This window comes from Triturus cristatus, chromosome 1_2 (assembly GCF_964204655.1).
Source record: "Triturus cristatus chromosome 1_2, aTriCri1.1, whole genome shotgun sequence".
Lineage (NCBI taxonomy): Eukaryota > Metazoa > Chordata > Amphibia > Caudata > Salamandridae > Triturus > Triturus cristatus.
Window position 1 is genome coordinate 84843013 of NC_140580.1, and position 20826 is coordinate 84863838.

A 20826-nucleotide genomic window follows, 5' to 3' on the forward strand; every position below is an offset into this window, starting at 1 on the left:
CTAGTTCAACCTGACCGCAATGGAGCTCAGGCTGGATATACAGACCAGGTAAGTCATGCCGAAAACTTTAGCTTCTCAAAGTCCGGCGTGAAGAGTCCAGTTTGTAGTGCAGAAGGCCACGAGGAGCAGTGAGAGCGTGGGAATGGTCGTCGCTGTAGCGCGAAGATCCTGTCAGTTGTCCGGGAAGGCTGTTGCTGGAGCATCCTATTGGCGGTCTTAGCTGACTGTCAATGCTGTACCACAAATTGCAGATCTTGTGTTGCCAGTCTTCGCTGGCAGTCGCTGTAGTGTGAAGAGTCAGGGTCACTGGAACTTTGTGTTGCTAGTCAGCATGGGCTGCAAGATCTTTCCAAAAATGGGCCTGTTTGCGGTCACAAAGAGCCCAAAAACTTCATGATTACTCCTTTTTCCTCCAGTAGGATCTCAACTGATGGCAGGGTCGAGGACCCAGGGGGTTGCTCTTGTTGATCAGGAACTGAGTCCAGCAGAGGTCTTCAAGCCTCAGGTAGGTCCAGTTGCAAGTCCAGGCAGATCCAGTACAACAAGTCAGCTGGGCAGTTGCAGGGTGGCCTCTGGAGGTTTTATTTATGTCATTGTGACTCTGAACACGGGGTCAGTCAGTGGACCCTGGGAGTCACTTCAGGTAACTTGGGATAAAGGTAGCAGGTCCAGTCTTCCTTCTCAGACTGCAGGGAAGGCCTCCAGCAGCAGAGCAGTCCTCTGGCAGCAGGGCAATCTGTCTTCTGTTGTATCCACATGTCCAGTAGTGAACTGAAAAGTTGGTCTGAGGGTCCAATATTTATACCTGGTGCCAGCTTTGAAGTTGGAGAAACTTTTAGACTGCCTCCCACATCTGGGTCTGGAATTTCCTTTATCCCTGCCCTGGTCTCAGGATGTCTGCGGTTACAACAGGCTAGAGTGAAGTTCTTTGCATGTGTGCTGAGGCAGCTCCTTTAGGATGCAAGTGTGGTAAATGACAGCTCCACACCGCCCATTAGGTCAGGATGACCTATCCTGCCAACACCCAATCGCTGTATACGATACTGTCTGAGACGAATACACAAAGGCCAACTGCCAATTATTCCAAGTCATGTGACCCAGGATACAGACTGCAGGCACCAAATAATTATGACAAGTAAATGGCAACTTTCTAAATGTCAAATCATAAAAAAGGCTGACAAGGGGATTATTCAAACCCTGACTCGTGAAATATAAATAGAAGGCAAAAATATATGTACACATAAAAATATCACTTAGTACCGAACAGCAAAGTGATAAAGAAAAGAATTCAACACTCGAGTGCATTAAAAAAACTAAATGTTTCTACTTAACGTCATACCAAAAACACAAAAAAATAATGGGTTCCAACAGGCTAATGACCCAAAAGTGTCTCATCAATTCCATAGGTAGGGCAAAAGGTACTGTTGTTCCACTCTTACAAGGAGGCAGTTAGAATGGGACCGAATGTGTAGATACAAAATTTGTTGTGTATAGACAAATGTCAAACTGGTTTCAAAGAAGCAAGTAGTGGACAGAAATTGACGTTTTGGTCTCTTCTATAGTTAATATGCAAGACCATCCTTAGGACAATGCTTAGAAATAAAATACCACATAGATTTCACAGTTTAGTGTCATCTTTCTTTGAAACCTGCAGGAAAATGCACATAATAATTATAATTGAATTTATTTTAAAATTTGAGTTCACCGCAATACTTGGTGTTGTAGTATGAAAAATTACGATTTCACTTTGTTGAAGGTTCTAACTAATTAGGACACAAAATGTGGTACAGTGGCCCTAATCCTGATTATCGATATAAATGGCCATTTAATACAGTTGTAACTACTATGTGCATTTTTCTGCAGGTTTCAAAGAAAGCTGACTCTAAACTGTGAGATTCGTTTGTGTGTTGAAGGCAGCCTTTTGAAGTGTATGTCGGGTATGGAACAGCTCCACCCCAGCTATCCTGGCAAGATGGCTCATCCCACCAACATCTAGTCAACTTTTATCTAACTGTAAGGGGGGAATACACAAACCGTAACAGATAAGCTATTCACAGTCATATGACACAATACCCTACCAGGGGCTGCCATATGGTTAGGACAAAAAAGTAAGTGATCCAAAAGTAGCCTTTTCACAAATGTGACTATAAATCTGACTTTACCATTAAAGAAGATTTTAAATTACAATTCATATGAGTCAAAACATGACATATTTACCTGTTCCCAATCAAAGGTAAGCACTTATTAAATGTAATAGGGTAACCCAATGTTATCCTATGGGAGAGGCAGTCCATACAGAAATGAAAAACAAATGTAGAGGTTTTTCACTACCAGGACATGTAAAAATAAAAAAATACACATGCTATGTTTTTTCAATACATTGCACCCTGCCCTGCGGGCTATTTAGAGTTAACCTTAGGGTGACTTATATGTATTACAAAGCAGGGTTTAGACTTGGCAAAAAGTTTATTTTGCCAGATTGGACAGTGTAAATCTACCCTTCAGGCAGCTAAGACAGGCCTGAGACATGTTTGTTTTGAATGGCCACTGTAGTGGGTGGCACAATGAGTGCTAGAGGACCATTAGGAGTATTTAATTTTAGGGGTGGGCGGAATGCATTACTCAAACATGGAGTTCTAGCCAAATTCCACAAATCACTGCGTGGCGGAATTATTCTCCTGCGAGGCTCCAGGGTATGTCAGTTAATAATAATAATAATAATAATAAACAAGTTTATAAAGCACCTGGTTACACTAGGCTAGTGTGTCCCTGCGCTACGGGACAGCCTAGCAGCACTCTGACAGAAATTACATAATTTACAGACCCCTCAGAGGAAGAAGACAACAGTGGTCTAATCTACAGGAAAAAGATACGTTTTCAGCTCCTTGTGGAAAACCGCCTCCGAAGCCTCCAACCGGGTGGGGGTATATGGAGTTAGAAGGTTGTATAAGTAGGTGGGCCCCTTCCCCTGTAAGATCCGATGGCTAACACAGAGGACCTTGAACAGGATTCGTTCCTTGATCGGAAGCCAATGCAAGGTGGCCAGAGCCCTCTTGGAGGGGGCTCTCTTAGGCAGCAACAAAACAAAGTGAGTTGCCACGTTCTGGATATGTTGCAGCCTCTGAATGCATTTGACATTAGCTCCCAGGTAAAGGACATTCCCATTGTCCAGCCTTGATGTCACCAAGACGTGGACCATGGTTTTCCTGGCTGTGGTAGGTAGCAAGTCCAAGGTCTTCCTGAGTCCCCGCAGGACTCCAAAACATGTGCCCACCACTCGTCTTGTGTGGTGCTCAAACGAGAGCTTGGTATCAAGCCACACCCCTAAATTCCTAACCTGTTCGCTAGGCGTGGGTGTAGGCCCCAGTGTCTGTGGCCACCAAGCCGATGTCCACACTGATGGTGCCTTCCCTATAATCATCACCTCCGTTTTGTTTCCATTCAATTTAAGGCAGTTACTGGCCATCCAGGACGCCAATTCTTGCAGACATGTTGTAAAATTACTGGCTGCCTTTTCATCTGGTTGTGTAAGGGACACAACCAGTTGAGTGTCTTCAGCATAGGACACAACTTTGACCCAACTTTTTCCGTGATCTCAGCCACCGGCGTGACATAGAGATTAAATAGGGTCGGACTGAGAGTGGACACCTGTGGCACCCCCTGTTTCAACTTGATGATTTTTGACTGATGGGGTCCCTGCGCTACCAGAAAACTGCGGTCTTGCAGAAAGGATTCCATCCATTCCCAGGCCTTACCAACCACCCCTCCCTTTCTGAGACACTGTAGCAACGAGTGATGGGCTACAGTGTCAAATGCGGCACGTAAATCAAATAGAATTAAGGCCGTCGTCTGTCCCTCATCCACATATTTCCAGATAGTCTCAATAGACAGGAGTAGAGCTGATTCGGTCGAATAAGATGCTCGAAAGCCTGATTGGGTAGGGTGGAGAAGACTATGTTTACTAACATGTGCCGTCAGTTGGTTGTTAACTACCTTCTCTGCGATCTTTGCAAAGTAAGGTAGAAGCGAGATAGGACGCAGATTGTCCAAACGATCCATGCTGACATTGGGTTTCTTTTTCAAAGGGAGAACAATGCCTGTGCTAAAAGAAAGCTCTAAAAGATGTCTGATGTAGGGCTCGAGGGTCTCAATACTCCCACTCAGCACCTTGGGCGATGCCGGGTCACTGGGAAAGCCAGACTTAATGTTAGCAGCTATCTTGTTTAGGGTATCATTAGATGGAAAAGTGAATGTATCAAGACAGTCTGTCCTCATGATGTTACTGGGTACGTCATTGTCCATGCACCCCTCCCGAGCCGCGACTAGGAAAGTATAGTAAATCTTCTCTACCTTCTCTGCAAAGAAGTCTGCCACCCGATTGCAGGACTCCACTGAGCCTACCAAGGGTGCTTCCATATTAGAAAACGAGGATATTTCCTTAAAGACAGTGAACAACTCCTTGATGAGTTCTCCGCTATCTCTATCCTCTCCTTGTAGTAGGAAGCCCGCGTCTTTCTAATTAGGGCATGATAGCCCTTGAGACTGGCTTTGTATTCACTCCTGCCAAGAGCCAAAAAGCCTCTTCTCCAACATCTTTCGAGGCGCTTAAATGCGGCCTTTGCCATTCTAAGTTCATCCCAAACCATGTGGCAGATTTTCTTTGTCTCCCTGACACCTTTACAGACCAGGGTGCATTACTATCGAGTGCCTCTGTGATGCTACTGTCTAAAGCATCACAGGCAGACTCAATTTCCGAGCCACCCGGAGGCCCACCCTGTACCAGGACCTTGTTGAAGTTCTCTGACAAAAAGCCCGCCCACCTCCTGCGTTTTTCCTTAATTCCCACCTTCTCCTGTGCTTTTGCTACAGGCTTCCTAACCTTAAAAGAAATCATAAAATGGTCTGATCATATGACTGGAACCGGGGGTTCTATTTCTAAGGCCCCCCAATTAGCAAAAATCGGGTCAAGCAAGTGGCCCAAATAATGCGTGGAGAGCTCAGATTTTAATGTCATATGTAATGCTGCCAATTCCTGGCAGATCTCTTGAGCCCCGGCATTAGAGGCATTGTCAAAGTTGTGATTTATGTCCCCCAGTAACAGTAATTTCTCATACCTGAGTGCTGGTTGGATTAAACACTCAATCAAGCTAGGGGCGAATCGAGTGGATGTTCCTGGGGGTCTATAAACCAAAAGCCCCTTTATGATATAGTTGTTGGATACCGTAATGGAGAAAAAAACTGCTTTGCTGTCCGCGATATCCACAGACTCGAGGGTACACTGTATGGAATGTTTACAAATTATTGCAATCCCCCTCCCCTCCTGGAGGGTCTATCCACCCTGGAAATACCATAACCGTTGGGGAGGGCATCGAGGATTTCCAGGGCAGAGTCCTCATTTAACCACGTTTCAGTGAAGAAAAGCACGTCCACCTGACCATCTAGCAGGTGGTCATGAATATCTTCTCTGCGCTACTAGCTGGTGAGCGCGATCATGTTTTGGGGTCCCCTAGCACGTTTTTCTAATGCGGGCAGTCACCAGCGTTCATGGGTGGTTACGGTCAGAGAGCTGCCATTCGAGCAGATTTGCTGTCACTCAAGTAGATTTTGTACTCTAGAGGCAGCAAAATCAACTTGAATGGCTAGGCGCTCTTGCGTAACGCATTGTGCAGTTTGTGCTCAGATTTAGTGTTGCTCGCACTACTGGCGCTAAATTCCTGCACGAGCAGTTCTTGTTGCATATTTTCCACCCACTGGTGCAATTCTGCAGAATCGCGCTGAATTTTTCTGTAGTGAAAGTATGATATTCAAGAATTGGGAGATTATTGGTTGCCATTATACTACTAACATATCTAAACAAGAATTTACAGATCATCGCAGACCTGACTTCCCACATATTGTCGGGCTACAGAATCCGAAAAAGGTGGAATGATGTTTTTGTTTCTGAAGATATAGTAATGCAGGTTTTGCTGCTCTTATCTCACAATTGAATTCACAGACCTCACCATTTGGTTTCACTTGGTTGAGATAAACCAAAACATTGACAGCTTTAAAGCAAATTTCTGTAGTGGAAACACTAATGCTAACACCTAATGTCCTACCTGGGGCATACGTAGTTCCAGAAACATTGGAGTTAGCTGGGAAAGAAATGAAAAGAACAAATCATTAGTGCTCAAGATGGATCATGCATGCCACACAGCAGTGAATTATTTGTAACTGTTACCTGTTGTTGATGATGGAATTGCACCTGCAAGAAGAGAAAATGCAGAATTAGCACACAAGGTGACTGAACCATAGAGGCTCAAGATATTGGGTCATGTGGTTTGAACCTTTCACCTTTAAGGGCACAGTTCCATTTTTGCATCAGTTAGTGAATACTGTGTGTAAATACGTGTGGTTAGTGATATCAACCTGCTTGGGAGGCCCACCATTAAGGATGGTGGGGCTCTGCCACTTCTCAATTTTGAAAAGCATGATGAGCGTCTGTGAGGCTGGGCAAAGCTCAGCCTGTAAGACACTCGCCATATCAGTATCAGACAGCCAGGGACCTTACACGTGCTACATGAGCAACCACCTGACAGGCTGAGCCACGCTTTGCTGGGCTGATGATTTTACAGACATGAAGGTGTGACCTCATCAGTAAATCATTTGTAGCAGAAAATGTATGTTTAATTACATTTACATTTGACAGAGCTATTGTAGGCCTGCATTTCTAAAAGGCTACTGTTTTTTTACATCTTGCTGTATGACATAGGAACATTTTATTTCTAGGTGAATCCAGAGTTATAACTGATGACCTTTTTCTTTCTTTGTAGAAATGTTTTCTTTTCTTTGTGATAATCATGGTATCTTTTAAAGAATAGCTAATTAAGAAGACACATGCAAGGTACAGACTTGCTGTACCTCATTTAGATACAGATAATTTCAGTTTGATGGGCGCAGAAAGAAGTTTGTATTGTGGAAGGTCCTGAAATCCTAACAAGCATAAGATTGTAGCATCCTGCTATAAACTGCTAAGAACATCTCATGAGAGTGTGGATATGTGTATCAAATGTCAGAGGTGTGTATTTTCTGCTAGTGCAATTAGGATTGGACTGAATGCGTGAACTGGACTGAGTTTCAATGCCTCTTGGAAGAAGGATGAGTAGTAGACCTCAAACTCTACTGTTAATCATCACTGTGCATACTAGGGAATTTGCTGCAGGCCCTACACACAACCTGTAGTTGGCAGGTTACCCCTACAGTATATGACCTTTAGCTATGTGAAGTAGGTATTGACTGCAGAGTCTGCCCTATGGTATAACACAGTACCCTGTTCCTATATGGCCATTACCCTGTTAATGGAGTTTGTCCACTCAGATCCAGTTCCCAAATGGCCCTTGGCCAGGCACTGTGCCACAACTTCAAATACATCTGGCACTCGCTGTGCATGACCTTGAGCCATGCAACGTGGGGGTGGTCTACAGAGCCTGGCGTACGTCCAGGTCCCACACTCCACTGCCCGTGGATGTCCAAGCCCTGCTACGCCTGGAATTAAGTTGTGCACAGAGGTACAAGAGAACAAGTAAACGACTGGAAACCTGCACTGTAGCTCATGGTCACAGAGTGCATGAAACTCTACGGGCATTACACTTCTTATTGCAAGTTGTGTGTGCAAATCTTTCGCACCAAAGTTCTCACTTTTTGTTTGATGAGCTGAAAGAGCCCTTGATGTAGAAAGCACCATCACAAAATCATTATCCAGCTGAGCAGAATATTGCCCTTCCTGTGCCATGGCTTCTGCCTGGCTTGCTCCAGTGGATCACATGCTATGACATTGAAGGAATCAATTTGTATTTCGGCCTCTTTGAAAAGGCCAAGGCAAAAATCTGTCCTTCAAAGGACAGGTTCCTTTTTCTGAAGGCTATGGGGTTATTTTTCATATAGAGTGGATTGTTTAACCAATCAGAAGGCTCATTTCTCTTTTACGGTGGCATCATTGTTTCCACAGGTTGGGGGCCTTTTCAGATAGTCAGGATTTTTAACCAATCAGATGGCTCCCTTTTTTAATGTCTTTGGATTTGCGATTCCTTGAAACTCCCATAGACACAATTCTACAGTGCTGTAAAATTTCCAGATACTAAGCCCTTTTTGCTGCCAAAAAGAGATACTATAACTCATTGCATTTCCTGTGGGAATTGTGCAGGATTTGTGAATCCCTGGAGACGATTAGAAAGATTTCATTAGGTGTCTTTCGACTTTAAATCCCACTGTCAAATAGTTCTTGTACATATATTACAAATCACTACACACTTGCTAGAGGAGTTCCACAGCAGAGACCTCATGCTGTTTGTGCTCTGGTGCTAGGCCAGTAAGACCTAGCACCCTATCGACCTCATGTCTCCAACCCCAGCAGTGCTCTCCATTTAGCCATTCACAGAGTGGCTGGAACGCAGGACTTGCCATTAAGCGTGGCCCTGTGTCAATCCACAATGGATGTTCAACCCCGGCTACCTTGCCAATCCAAATAAAGGTGCACAATATATATATTTTTTTGGACCAGGAACAGGTTTACTAATAAATGTACTTTTACTCTCATATTAATACAGTGCAAACAAAACTATCTTTTAGTGATCAAAGTTTCCCTTCTAGAATCAGTTGATGGGGCAAAAAACTAGAGACCCAACATGCAAAGCTTAATTATGGTGATTCTTTCTTGCTGCACAAACTAAACTCTTGCCTTATGGAGATGTTTATATACCTTTGTTAATAACTACTGTGCGTGGAAAAATAGAATAGCATATATGCAGTTGTGAAGAGACAATTATACTATTTATCACTAATAATGAGGGAGTCGGGGCCACCCAAAGCTTCACATCTCCTGTGTCATGACATCTTCCAACACTCCACAATGGTAATAGATAATATATAACACTCTTCACATTTATATATATCTATAAACACACACGCATATACATGTATATATATATACATATATATGTGTGTGCATGTGTGGGTATGCATGCATGTATGTATATGAAAGCATGAGGAACATGAAACTTTGTCTAGGCAACTCAAAAAGTGAAATCGATCTACTAAGATCTCTACTTTTTATTCATTTAAATATCACACAGTTCTCTTAGACCCTTCACGCTTGCACAAGAAAAGACAGGTGCTAATGCTCACTGCAAATAGAATACAGAATGCAGACTAAATGACTACAGTGAGAAACTATTTGCCCTGAGCACTGACATCAGAGAAGCAACACCTTTGGCTCCACAAAATGAATCCCTTACCTGAGCAGGTGACTCCAGCGTCCTCTAGGTGGACACAGTTGTGTCGCATCCACCCATAGTGACTGCACTCTGACAGGGAGGACTCTGTGCCCCTGCAGCTGACATCGTCTAGGAGAATGCTTCCATTGCCTTGACCAAAATAGGCAGAACCAGGAGCGGAAATTGCCCAGCCACAGCCAAGCTCTCTGCACACAACCTCTGCATCACTTAGGTCCCATAAGTCATCACACACTGTCCCCCAGGAGGAGTTGTAGTAGACCTCAACCCGGCCCGCGCATCGGCTGCCACCATTCTGGAGTCTAATGGGGAAACGCACTGGAGAAAAAAGCACAGGGAACCAGAAGGTGATCATGTTGACTATCCAAAATCATTTCTAGAATAACAAAGATATCAAAGAGAAACTAAAGAATATAATTAAAGGTTATGTCTTCACATCTAAAGATCCCTTAAATGGAAGTAATATTGTACTAAACCACAGCCACTAATTTTGAATCTAATTGAGAGTAAAACAACTTGTTTCTAAAGCTACAGAAGCTACAGAGCCTTAAAAACACAGACCTTTCACCTTAATTATCCTGTTGACGAAAATGTTAGTCAGCAAAAGCAGCTCTCTGTCAGTAAAATCCCCAGGAGAGAAGCACATTTATAATTCTTGAATTGTATACCACGAGTTCCTGGAGCTTTGTAATTTACTTCTATTCTAATTTCTAATTAACACGGAGTAGAATACAGATTAACCCACCAGTTCTAGTAAAACATTACCAACCATAATTCTCTTATGAAGCACAGGAAAGTAACATTTTCCTTACCTTCCCCTGTGCTTTTGCTACAGGCATCCTAACCTTAAAAGAAATCATAAAATGGTCTGACCATATGACTGTAACCGGGAGTTCTATTTCTAAGGCCCCCCAATTAGCAAAAATCGGGTCAAGCAAGTGGCCCAAATAATGCGTGGAGAGCTCAGATTTTAATGTCATATGTAATGCTGCCAATTCCTGGCAGATCTCTTGAGCCCCGGCAGTAGAGGCATCGTCAAAGTTGAGATTTATGTCCCCCAGTAACAGTAATTTCTCATACCTGAGTGCTGGTTGGATTAAACACTCAATCAAGCTAGGGGCGGATCGAGTGGATGTTCCTCGGGGTCTATAAACCAAAAGCCCCTTTATGATATAGTTGTTGGATACCGTAATGGAGAAAAAAACTGCTTCGCTGTCCGCGATATCCGCAGACTCGAGGGTACACTGTATGGAATGTTTACAAATTATTGCAATCCCCCCTCCCCTCCTGGAGGGTCTATCCACCATGGAAATACCATAACCGTTGGGGAGGGCATCGAGAATTTCCAGGGCAGAGTCCTCATTTAACCACGTTTCTGTGAGGAAAAGCACGTCCACCTGACCATCTAGCAGGTGGTCATGAATATCCTCTCTGCGCTACTAGTTGGTGAGCGCGATCATGTTTTGGGGTCCCCTAGCACGTTTTTCTAATGCGGGCAGTCACCAGCGTTCATGGGTGGTTGCGGTCAGAGAGCTGCCATTCGAGCAGATTTGCTGTCACTCAAGTAGATTTTGTACTCTAGAGGCAGCAAAATCAACTTGAATGGCTGGGCGCTCTTGCGTAACGCATTGTGCAGTTTGTGCTCAGATTTAGTGTTGCTCGCACTACTGCCGCTAAATTCCTGCACCAGCAGTGCTTGTTGCATATTTTCCACCCACTGGTGCAATTCTGCAGAATCGCGCTGAGTTTTTCTGTAGTGAAGTATGATATTCAAGAATTGGGAGATTATTGGTTGCCATTATACTACTAACATATCTAAACAAGAATTTACAGATCATCGCAGACCTGACTTCCCACATATTGTCGGGCTACAGAATCCGAAAAAGGTGGAATGATGTTTTTGTTTCTGAAGATATAGTAATGCAGGTTTTGCTGCTCTCATCTCACAATTGAATTCACAGACCTCACCATTTGGTTTCACTTGGTTGAGATAAACCAAAACATTGACAGCTTTAAAGCACATTTCTGTAGTGGAAACACTAATGCTAACACCTAATGTCCTACCTGGGGCATACGTAGTTCCAGAAACATTGGAGTTAGCTGGGAAAGAAAGGAAAAGAACAATCGATAAGTGCTCAAGATGCATCATGCATGCCACACAGCAGTGAATGATTTGTATTTGTTACCTGTTGTTGATGCTGGGATGGCATCTGCAAGAAAAGAAAATGCAGAATTAGCACACAAGGTGACTGAACCATAGAGGCTCAAGATAAATTGGATGATGTGGTTTGAACCTTTCACCTTTAAGGGCACAGTTCCATTTTTGCATCTGTTAGTGAATACTGTGTGTAAATAAGTGTGGTTAGTGATATCAACCTGCTTGGGAGGCCCACCATTAAGGATGCAGGGGCTCTGCCACTTCTCAATTTTGAAAAGCATGATGAGCGTCTGTGAGGCTGGGCAAAGCTCAGCCTGTAAGACACTCGCCATATCAGTATCAGACAGCCAGGGACCTTACACGTGCTACATGAGCAACCACCTGACAGGCTGAGCCACGCTTTGCTGGGCTGATGATTTTACAGACATGAAGGCGTGACCTCATCAGTAAATCATTTGTAGCAGAAAATGTATGTTTAATTACGTTTACATTTGACAGAGCTATTGTAGGCCTGAATTTTTAAAAGGCTACTGTTTTTTTACATCTTGCTGTATGACATAGGAACATTTTATTTCTAGGTGAATCCAGAGTTATAATTAATGAACTTTTTCTTTCTTTGTAGAAATGTTTTCTTTTCTTTGTAATAATCATGGTATCTTTTAAAGAATAGCTAATTAAGAAGACACATGCAAGGTACAGACTTGCTGTACCTCATCTAGATACAGATAATTTCAGTTTGAAGGGCGCAGAAAGAAGTCTGCACTGTAGCTCATGGTCACAGAGTGCATGCAACTCTACGGGCATTACACTTCTTATCGCAAGTTGTGTGTGGAAATCCTTCGCACCAAAGTTCTCACTTTTTGTTTGATGAGCTGAAAGAGCCCTTGATGTAGAAAGCACCATCACAAAATCATTATCCAGCTGAGCAGAAGATTGCCCTTCCTGTGCCATGGCTTCTGCCTGGCTTGCTCCAGTGGATCACATGCTATGACATTGAAGGAATCAATTTGTATGTCGGTCTCTTTGAAAATGCCAAGGCAAAATTATGTCCTTCAAAGGACAGGTTCCTTTTTCTGAAGGCTATGGGGTTATTTTGCATATAGAGTGGACTGTTTAACCAATCAGAAGGCTCATTTCTCTTTTACAGTGGCATCATTGTTTCCACAGGTTGGGGGCCTTTTCAGATAGTCAGGATTTTTAACCAATCAGATGGCTCCCTTCTTTAATGTCTTTGGATTTGCGATTCCTTGAAACTCCCATAGACACAATTCTACAGTGCTGTAAAATTTCCAGATACTAAGCCCTTTTTGATGCCAAAAAGAGATACTATAACTCATTGCATTTCCTGTGGGAATTGAGCAGGATTTGGGAATCTCTGGAGATGATTAGAAATATTTCATTAGGTGTCTTTTGACTTTAAATCCCACTGTCAAATAGTTCTTGTACATATATTACAAATCACTACACACTTGCTAGAGGAGTTCCACAGCAGAGACCTCATGCTGTTTGTGCTCTGGTGCTAGGCCAGTAAGACCTAGCACCCTATCGACCTCATGTCTCCAACCCCAGCAGTGCTCTCCATTTAGCCATTCACAGAGTGGCTGGAACGCAGGACTTGCCATTAAGCATGGCCCTGTGTCCACCCTCAATGGATGTTCAACCCCGGCTGCCTTGCCAATCCAAATAACGGTGCACAATATATATATTTTTTTGGACCAGGAACAGGTTTACTAATAAATGTACTTTTACTCTCATATTAATACAGTGCAAACAAAACTGTCTTTTAGTGATCAAAGTTTCCCTTCTAGAATCAGTTGATGGGGCAAAAAACTAGAGACCCAACATGCAAAGCTCAATTATGGTGATTCTTTCTTGCTGCACAAATTAAACTCTTGCCTTATGGAGATGTTTATATACCTTTGTCAATAACTACTGTGCGTGGAAAAATAGCATAGCATATATGCAGTTGTGCAGTTGTGCAGAGACAATTATGCTATTTATCACTAATAATGAGGGAGTCGGGGCCACTCAAAGCTTCACATCTCCTGTGTCATGACATCTTCCAACACTCCCCAATGGTAATAGATAATGTATTACACTCTTCACATTTATATATATCCATAACCACACACGCATATACATGTATATATATACATATATATGTGTGTGCATGAGTGTATGCATGTATGTATGTATATGAAAGCACGAGGAACATGAGACTTTGTCTAGGCAACTCAAAAAGTGAAATCGATCTACTAAGATCTCTACTTTTTATTCATTTAAATATCACACAGTTCTCTTAGACCCTTCACGCTTGCACAAGAAAAGACAGGTGCTAATGCTCACTACAAATAGAATACAGAATGCAGACAAAATGACTACAGTGAGAAACTATTTGCCCTGAGCACTGACATCAGAGAAGCAACACCTTTGGCTCCACAAAATGAATCCCTTACCTGAGCAGGTGACTCCAGCGTCCTCTAGGTGGACACAGTTGTGTTGCATCCACCCATAGTGACTGCACTCCGACAGGGAGGACTCTGTGCCCCTGCAGCTGACATCGTCTAGGAGAATGCTTCCATTGCCTTGACCAAAATAGGCAGAGCCAGGAGCGGAAATTGCCCAGCCACAGCCAAGCTCTCTGCACACAACCTCTGCATCACTTAGGTCCCATAAGTCATCACACACTGTCCCCCAGGAGGAGTTGTAGTAGACCTCAACCCGGCCTGCGCATCGGCTGCCACCATTCTGGAGTCTAATGGGGAAACGCACTGGAGAAAAAAGCACAGGGAACCAGAAGGTGATCATGTTGACTGTCCAAAATCATATCTAGAATAACAAAGATATCAAAGAGAAACTAAAGAATATAATTAAAGGTTATGTCTTCACATCTAAAGATCCCTTAAATGGAAGTAATATTGTACTAAACCACAGCCACTAATTTTGAATCTAATTGAGAGTAAAACAACTTGTTTCTAAAGCTACAGAAGCTGCAAAGCCTTAAGAACACAGACCTTTCACCTTAATTATCCTGTTGACGAAAATGTTAGTCAGCAAAAGCAGCTCTCTTTCAGTAAAATCCCCAGGAGAGAAGCACATTTATAATTCTTGAATTGTATACCACGAGTTCCTGGAGCTTTGTAATTCACTTCTATTCTAATTTCTAATTAACACTGAATAGAATGCAGATTAACCCACCAGTTCTAGAAAAACATTACCAACCATAATTCTCTTATGAAGCACAGGAAAGTAAAATTTTCCTTACCTGTAACATGATTTCTCTAGCCTGGGTAACTTCCAAGATCAAAGGCTAAAGACAGATGACACTAAAAAGGTAAATCTATGAGGTATTTTGTTTCTTAGCATTGTCCTTAGGATTGTCTCACAAGTTAACTATATAAGAGACAAAAACTTCAATGTTTCCTTGAAACCAGTCTAACTTTTTTTCAACACACACTTTTTTTTGTTATCAATGGATTCTGTCCCGGTCGAACTATCTTCTTGTAAGAGTGGATAAACAGTTATTTTAGTCCTATCTATGGACATGATGGGACAATTGAGAGTCACTGGTCTGATGGATGCTGGAATTTGTACAACCTAGCGTTTCTGTTTCTGGTTCGACATTTAGTAAAAAGAAATTGGTTTTTTGTACGTGCCCGAATAATGATTTATTTTCTTTATCACTTTGATGTTTGATATTTTTATGTATGCATATATTGTTGATGTAATTTATTTATATTTCATGAGTCAGTGTTTGAATGTTTCCCTCATCAGCCTTTTTCATATTTTGTCTGTATTTACCCAATATCTTAAGGGGTTACTTAAAGTTCAACTTTAACACTTAAGGTGGTCTTAAATTACAATTCATTAAAGGCCAAACATCGCACTTCTACCTATTTCCAAACAAATGTTATCTCTTATTAAAATTAATAAGGTAACCAAATATCCTTTGGGAGAGGGAAACCATACAGTAGTGAAACATTAATGTAAGGTTGCATCACAACCAGGACAAGCGAAACTTAAAAGTACATGCACAACGCTTTTAAATACAGTGCACCTTGCCCTATGGGCTGTTTAGGGCTTTCCCTAGAGGGGAATTATATGTATTAAAAAGGAAGGTTTAGGCTTGGCAAAAGGTTTGTTTTGCCAATTTGAATTTGCAGTATAAAATGTACACAGGTTGAAATGGCACGCTTGAGTCATGTTTAACAAGGGTACTTAAGTGGGTGGCACAATAGGTGCTGCAGGTCAGTGCTTAATTTGTAAAAAGCTAAGTCCCAGATCCTACAGCTTGCACCACACATTACCCCACCCATCACTGCCAATGACAGTACCAGCACAACTGCTAACCATCACACTCCATCAACTGCAATAATTCAGACTATTCCAGGCCACTCAGTGCTATAAGAATGATATGGGCTGCAGGTATTGTTAATTGTTTATGTATATTGAAATATTAAACATTATGCTGTGCTCATGTCAAAATTAGGCATCATGTGAAGGGCTGTCATAGGTGCCAGTGTTGAGAATGAAGTGCCAGGGTCCAACACAGGAAACCACAGGTTCAAATAATACACTGCCACTAATAACATTTAATTTACAGGCAGTTGGAACATATATAACCACTTTAATAAGGATGCATAAGTACATCAAATGTACCAATTTTACCATGTTTAAAGGAGAGAGCACAGGCACTTTAGCACTGGTCAGCAGGGGTTAAGTTCACAGAGTCCTAAAAGCCAAAAAGACCAGGTTCAGAAAACAGGAGGGATGAAGGCAAAGCGTTTGGGGGTGACCTTGTTGAGAGGATCCATGTCCAAAAATGATATAGGCCTCTACATTGTGGTACTATTTCTGGTTTCTGTCCATTATACATTCTTTGCATGTTCTGTGCCAGAATTGATGGAGTTCGGGCTCCAGTCAGTAAAAGTCTAAACAATTTGAGTTAACTAGAACATTCCCAAATCTGCACAGTCCTGAGCAATGTTCCAAAGGTACATGCATAGGCTGCAGATTGAGTGGTTCCTAGAAGCCAAAGATGCAGGTAGGACGGCCAAATGCAGCAATAGTGACATTGTTGAAAGACTTTCCAAGTGTACCTTACAGGTCATATGGTATGTACTGGTCAGTAGAAGGTCTTTAGACCAGTATATGGGTGAATAGTGTTCATTTGTGGGTGATGCAAGGTTGGGTGGTCACCTTTCAATCTGGAGTGGGTCACAAACAGGGGCGGGCGAATTATTCTTTAAAAAATATGATCTATTTCCCAAAGTCTGGAGGTTTGACCTTTAGTCTTTCATCATAAGTGTCTTTTTTTAAATTCTGACTGCTACACAAACCCCTGTTTGGTCAGTGGTTACAGTTATGAGTTGTGTGGCTTTGATCACACTTAGTACTTACCTGAAGTGCTAAGCAAGTAAAGAATCAGGCCATCTCAATGTAAATGTCTTTAAGGTCTTTGAAGAGGAGAGATGTGATTACATTTACAGTACAAGGAAGTGGGTCCCTTAAATTTGTTATGGCTCGTTCTTCACCCTCCAGAATCTGATAAGGAACAGAAGATGTTGATGACAAATACTTCTGAATCTGAGAATGTTGGTCGGAAAAACAGCCACGTTGTTTGTATAAGTGGTTGGCTGGAAGGGTGGATTCACTGGAGTGCATCCCCACATGAGACACCTTGGTGCCCCAGTGCACCCACACGAGCATCACCAGGTGGAAACTCAACAGGGTGACCTGCAGGGGGAAGCTACTCTACTTTCTATTGCAAAATCCCAAAGCCAATGGAAAAGAGGCAACCCAGTTTCCCTGAAACAAATTCTGGGAGTGAGGAGTGCAGCATCTTTTGTTGCAAAATTCCAGTGCCACCAACTACAAAGGGGAAGGGACACCTGATGCCAGAGCGCAGCATCTGACTCGGTCCTCCATGTTTGGCTGGGAAGCCGACCAGACAATGCAATAGCATCTGAGAAGTTGAGGTTAGTGTGGTACACATAGACATGTCTCCTCTTGGGTGGTATTGACACTTCACCTCGACCAAGAAAACGGAAGTCAGATGCCCCTGGGAAGTGGTTGCTCATTTTGTCCATCCACTAGGAAGGTAGAAGAGTAAGATGCTGATGCCTCCATACTGAGCCATGCTTTTTATAAATCTGTGTTCAGACTAAAATTACTATTCTTACAATAAAATCTGCCGCAGAAGTTAGATGAACCTTGCTCCTATTATGCTCTTATCAGATGGACAGATGTCTCATTCTAATACACCAAGAAGACCTGTAGATAAGTTGCTGCAAACTTCCACCCAATCTATTGCTTGCTTACTATCTGCAAGGTGACTGAAGTCCCAGCATGAAGCCTGTGCCAGTATTGGATTGAAATGTCAATTTTGGGCCAACCAGCAGTTGGGAATGATGCATTGCATTGGCCCTGCAAGACTTATGTGAAACAATCCTTGAAGAGCTGGATCAAGATCAGCCAGTTGTCCCCATGCCACTTTATCTATCTGCGGCCTTCGTCACAGTGGACTATTTATCTATTCTCTATAGACTCAGAGAATTTGCCACAATCTCTGGTGGGGGGCCCTCTTTTTTACACTGAAAGGGCTGCTGTAGCTGCCTGTGTGAGCATGCACTGAACTGAAACCTCAGTTCATCCCTCTGTAGGTCCTTTAACACAACGGTCCTTCCGATCTCTGCCTCATTATGACCATGCATACACCACACAGGCATGTCAGATCATCCAATACCACATTCCTAGTTCCAAGATGCCATCAAAAAAGAAAGGGAAGTTGAAATAGGTCACATATGACCCGTACTGTTTTGCGCTCCGAATGTATACTCTGATATAGACTCAAAAGGTCAGCTTCTGAAAAAAAATCTCTCTAGCTTCCAAATCAACTAACACTCTATCACTACACTCTCTTTCACTATTCTTAATCACTGTGAACCCACCCCAGTGTTCCTCAACACACTTTGAAGCATTTGTGTCTAACTGCTTCAATGTGTTGTGAATGATCAATAAATAAGTAAATTTATTCAGGCGCATTGTTGGAAACAGCCCACTCCCACTCCGCAGGGTGGTGGTGGACTCCCCGAACACACTGTGGTAGCTTGGCTCGAGTGGTCAGGAAACAGGCACCGTGCTAAGCATACAATATACCCATACAATAACCATGCGTGCATCCGTTCCAAAAACGACTCTACACCGTAAAAATTATGAAAATATCTTTCTTTATCTTTTTCTCTTAGTTGCTGATTGGAAAAATAAATAAGTCAATCACAATGTACAACTTTTAAATAGTGCAGGTCAAATAAATACTGTCTGAAGATTCAATAAATAGGGATGATCATAAATACAAGGGACATAAATATAAGTGCAGGTAATACAGGCAATTAAATATTCTGAGGCCATAAATACTGTACCAATAAATATTGTACACCAACAAGTCCTGTGGACCAATAAATATAGTGAAGCAATAAATAGGTGAAACACAATACATACAGTGCCCCCAATAAATAATTAAAAGTATACAGCAGCACTCATGTAATCAGATCACTTTTCAATTCCTAAGGGCTGATTGGGCCCAGGCACAGCTTGTAGGGTTGTGGAAGGCTTGAGGGGTTCTACTCCCTGGCTGGGACAAGGCTGAGGCCTAAACTGAGGTAGATAAAGGGGGGAATACCAGTGCCCTGGCTTTCTCTCTCCACACAACCTCTCTAGGTTAGTCCCAATTCACCCCTGGCACAGTCAGGTTGGTTCCAGCACCTCCCTAGCCCCTTAGAGCAGTCTCTCAGGTCTCCACAGGGCCTTAGGCGCCCTCTACTCCACTTACTGCCCTTTTTCTGATGTTCCGACGCCGCTGGAGTCGTGTCGATGCCGTGAGGCGGTTCCGGTTCGGTCTCGGCGGCCTCGGCACAATGTCAGTTCTAGACGACGCCGGTAGGCGGTTCCGGTCCGATGTCGGCGGCCTCGGTTCGATCTCGACCTCCGATTCGACGGCGTCGGGCAGTCTCTCGATGTCGACTTCGGGCGGCTCCGGTCCGATGGCGCTCTCGGCTTCGATGACGTCGGCCGGCCTGGCCTCGATGTCGACTTCCGGCGACTCCGGGGTGCGATCCTCACCCCCGACCTCCGGTGCTCCTCCTCTCAGGTTCCGGGCAACTCCGGAGTGCGATCCTCACTCCCGACCTCCGGTACACTTCACCTCGGTCTCCGACGACTCCGGAGGGCGGACTTCACTCCTCCGATGACGCCGCTCACTCGACCTCGGTTAACTTCCTCCTCGACCTTTGGTATTCCTCACGACCTCCGTCGGCGCCCTCTCACGACCTCAGGCGGCTCCGGGTACGACGTCTGCTTCTTCAGTCAGCGCCGCTTCTCCACCTCGGGCTCCAGGTCTTAGGCTACTCGACGCCGGACTCCAGGGAAACCAGTTTCCAGGTCAGGATCTTGCTGCTTTCTGCTTCTAAGGCCTGTTCCTGCTGTCCAGGTCCTTAGGATGAGTTTTTCTGGCTTCTTCCCACACAGGGCTACAGGCTGGGATCCATCAGTAGGGACAAGTATCAAGGATGGGTTTATGGACCCCACTCCAGGCACAAGTTTCCACCCCTGCTGCTTCACTCCTTCCTCCTTCACTGTTGTGCTGCTCTCTCTTCACCAGTCAGGTGCCAACTGCCAGCTCCAACTGCCAACTCTCTCTCTTAACTCCCCAACATTCCAAACCGCCTCCAACTGTCACAGAGTTCTGGAATGTTCTGGAAGGTGCTGGTAGGTTCCAGTGGATGCTGGTGATGTCACAGGTGGCCACCATTTTGTGCTCCAGGCCCTCAGACAGAAGTTTCAGGGGTAGCTAAAATGGCTCCCTGAATCTGCAGCAACACTAAAAAGTCTGGTGGTTCCCAAAAAGGAAAAATTCAAACAGGGTTTGAGGCAAAAGTGGGACAAAATAAATAATGATGAGGAGGGACCACCCAAAGGGCTGACAGGTCTAACACGCGTCCCCCCCAGCTGAAAGTGGGGAGAGCTACCCAACCCCTTGGGAGTTCTCATCACTAAGGCGGAAATACCTTGAGAGACCGTCTGCATTGGCGTGGTCCACTCCAGGCCGATGTTCCACCTGAAAGTCCATCCCCTGTAGGGAAATAGACCACCTCAACAACTTGGGATTCTCCCCCTTCATTTGCATCAGCCAACGAAGGGGTCTGTGGTCGGTCTGAACTAGGAAGTGCGAGCCAAACAGGTATGGCCGCAACTTCTTCAGAGCCCATACCACTGCAAAGGCTTCACGCTCTATTGCACTCCACTTCTGTTCCCTGGGAAGTAGTCTCCGGGATAGGAAGACCACGGGTTGATCCAGACCCTCTTCGTTGAGTTGCGATAACACTGCCCCAATGCCATGTT

At 43.7% G+C, this 20826-nt stretch overlaps 1 protein-coding gene across 10 annotated transcripts in view; it reads right to left on the bottom strand.

Moving 5' to 3' along the window:
• Positions 1-20826, bottom strand: part of LOC146866846 (scavenger receptor cysteine-rich domain-containing protein DMBT1-like) — a 1139300-nt gene that overhangs the window by 561274 nt on the left and 557200 nt on the right. For all 10 annotated transcript variants that reach the window (XM_085602006.1, XM_085601995.1, XM_085601984.1 and 7 more), the window contains 6 exons: positions 13884-14198; positions 11456-11479; positions 11334-11369; positions 9273-9587; positions 6221-6244; positions 6099-6134 (listed from right to left, as the gene is read on the bottom strand). In XM_085602006.1, coding sequence (XP_085458132.1) covers positions 6099-6134; positions 6221-6244; positions 9273-9587; positions 11334-11369; positions 11456-11479; positions 13884-14198 — 750 coding nt within the window. The remainder of the gene's footprint in view (positions 1-6098; positions 6135-6220; positions 6245-9272; positions 9588-11333; positions 11370-11455; positions 11480-13883; positions 14199-20826) is intronic.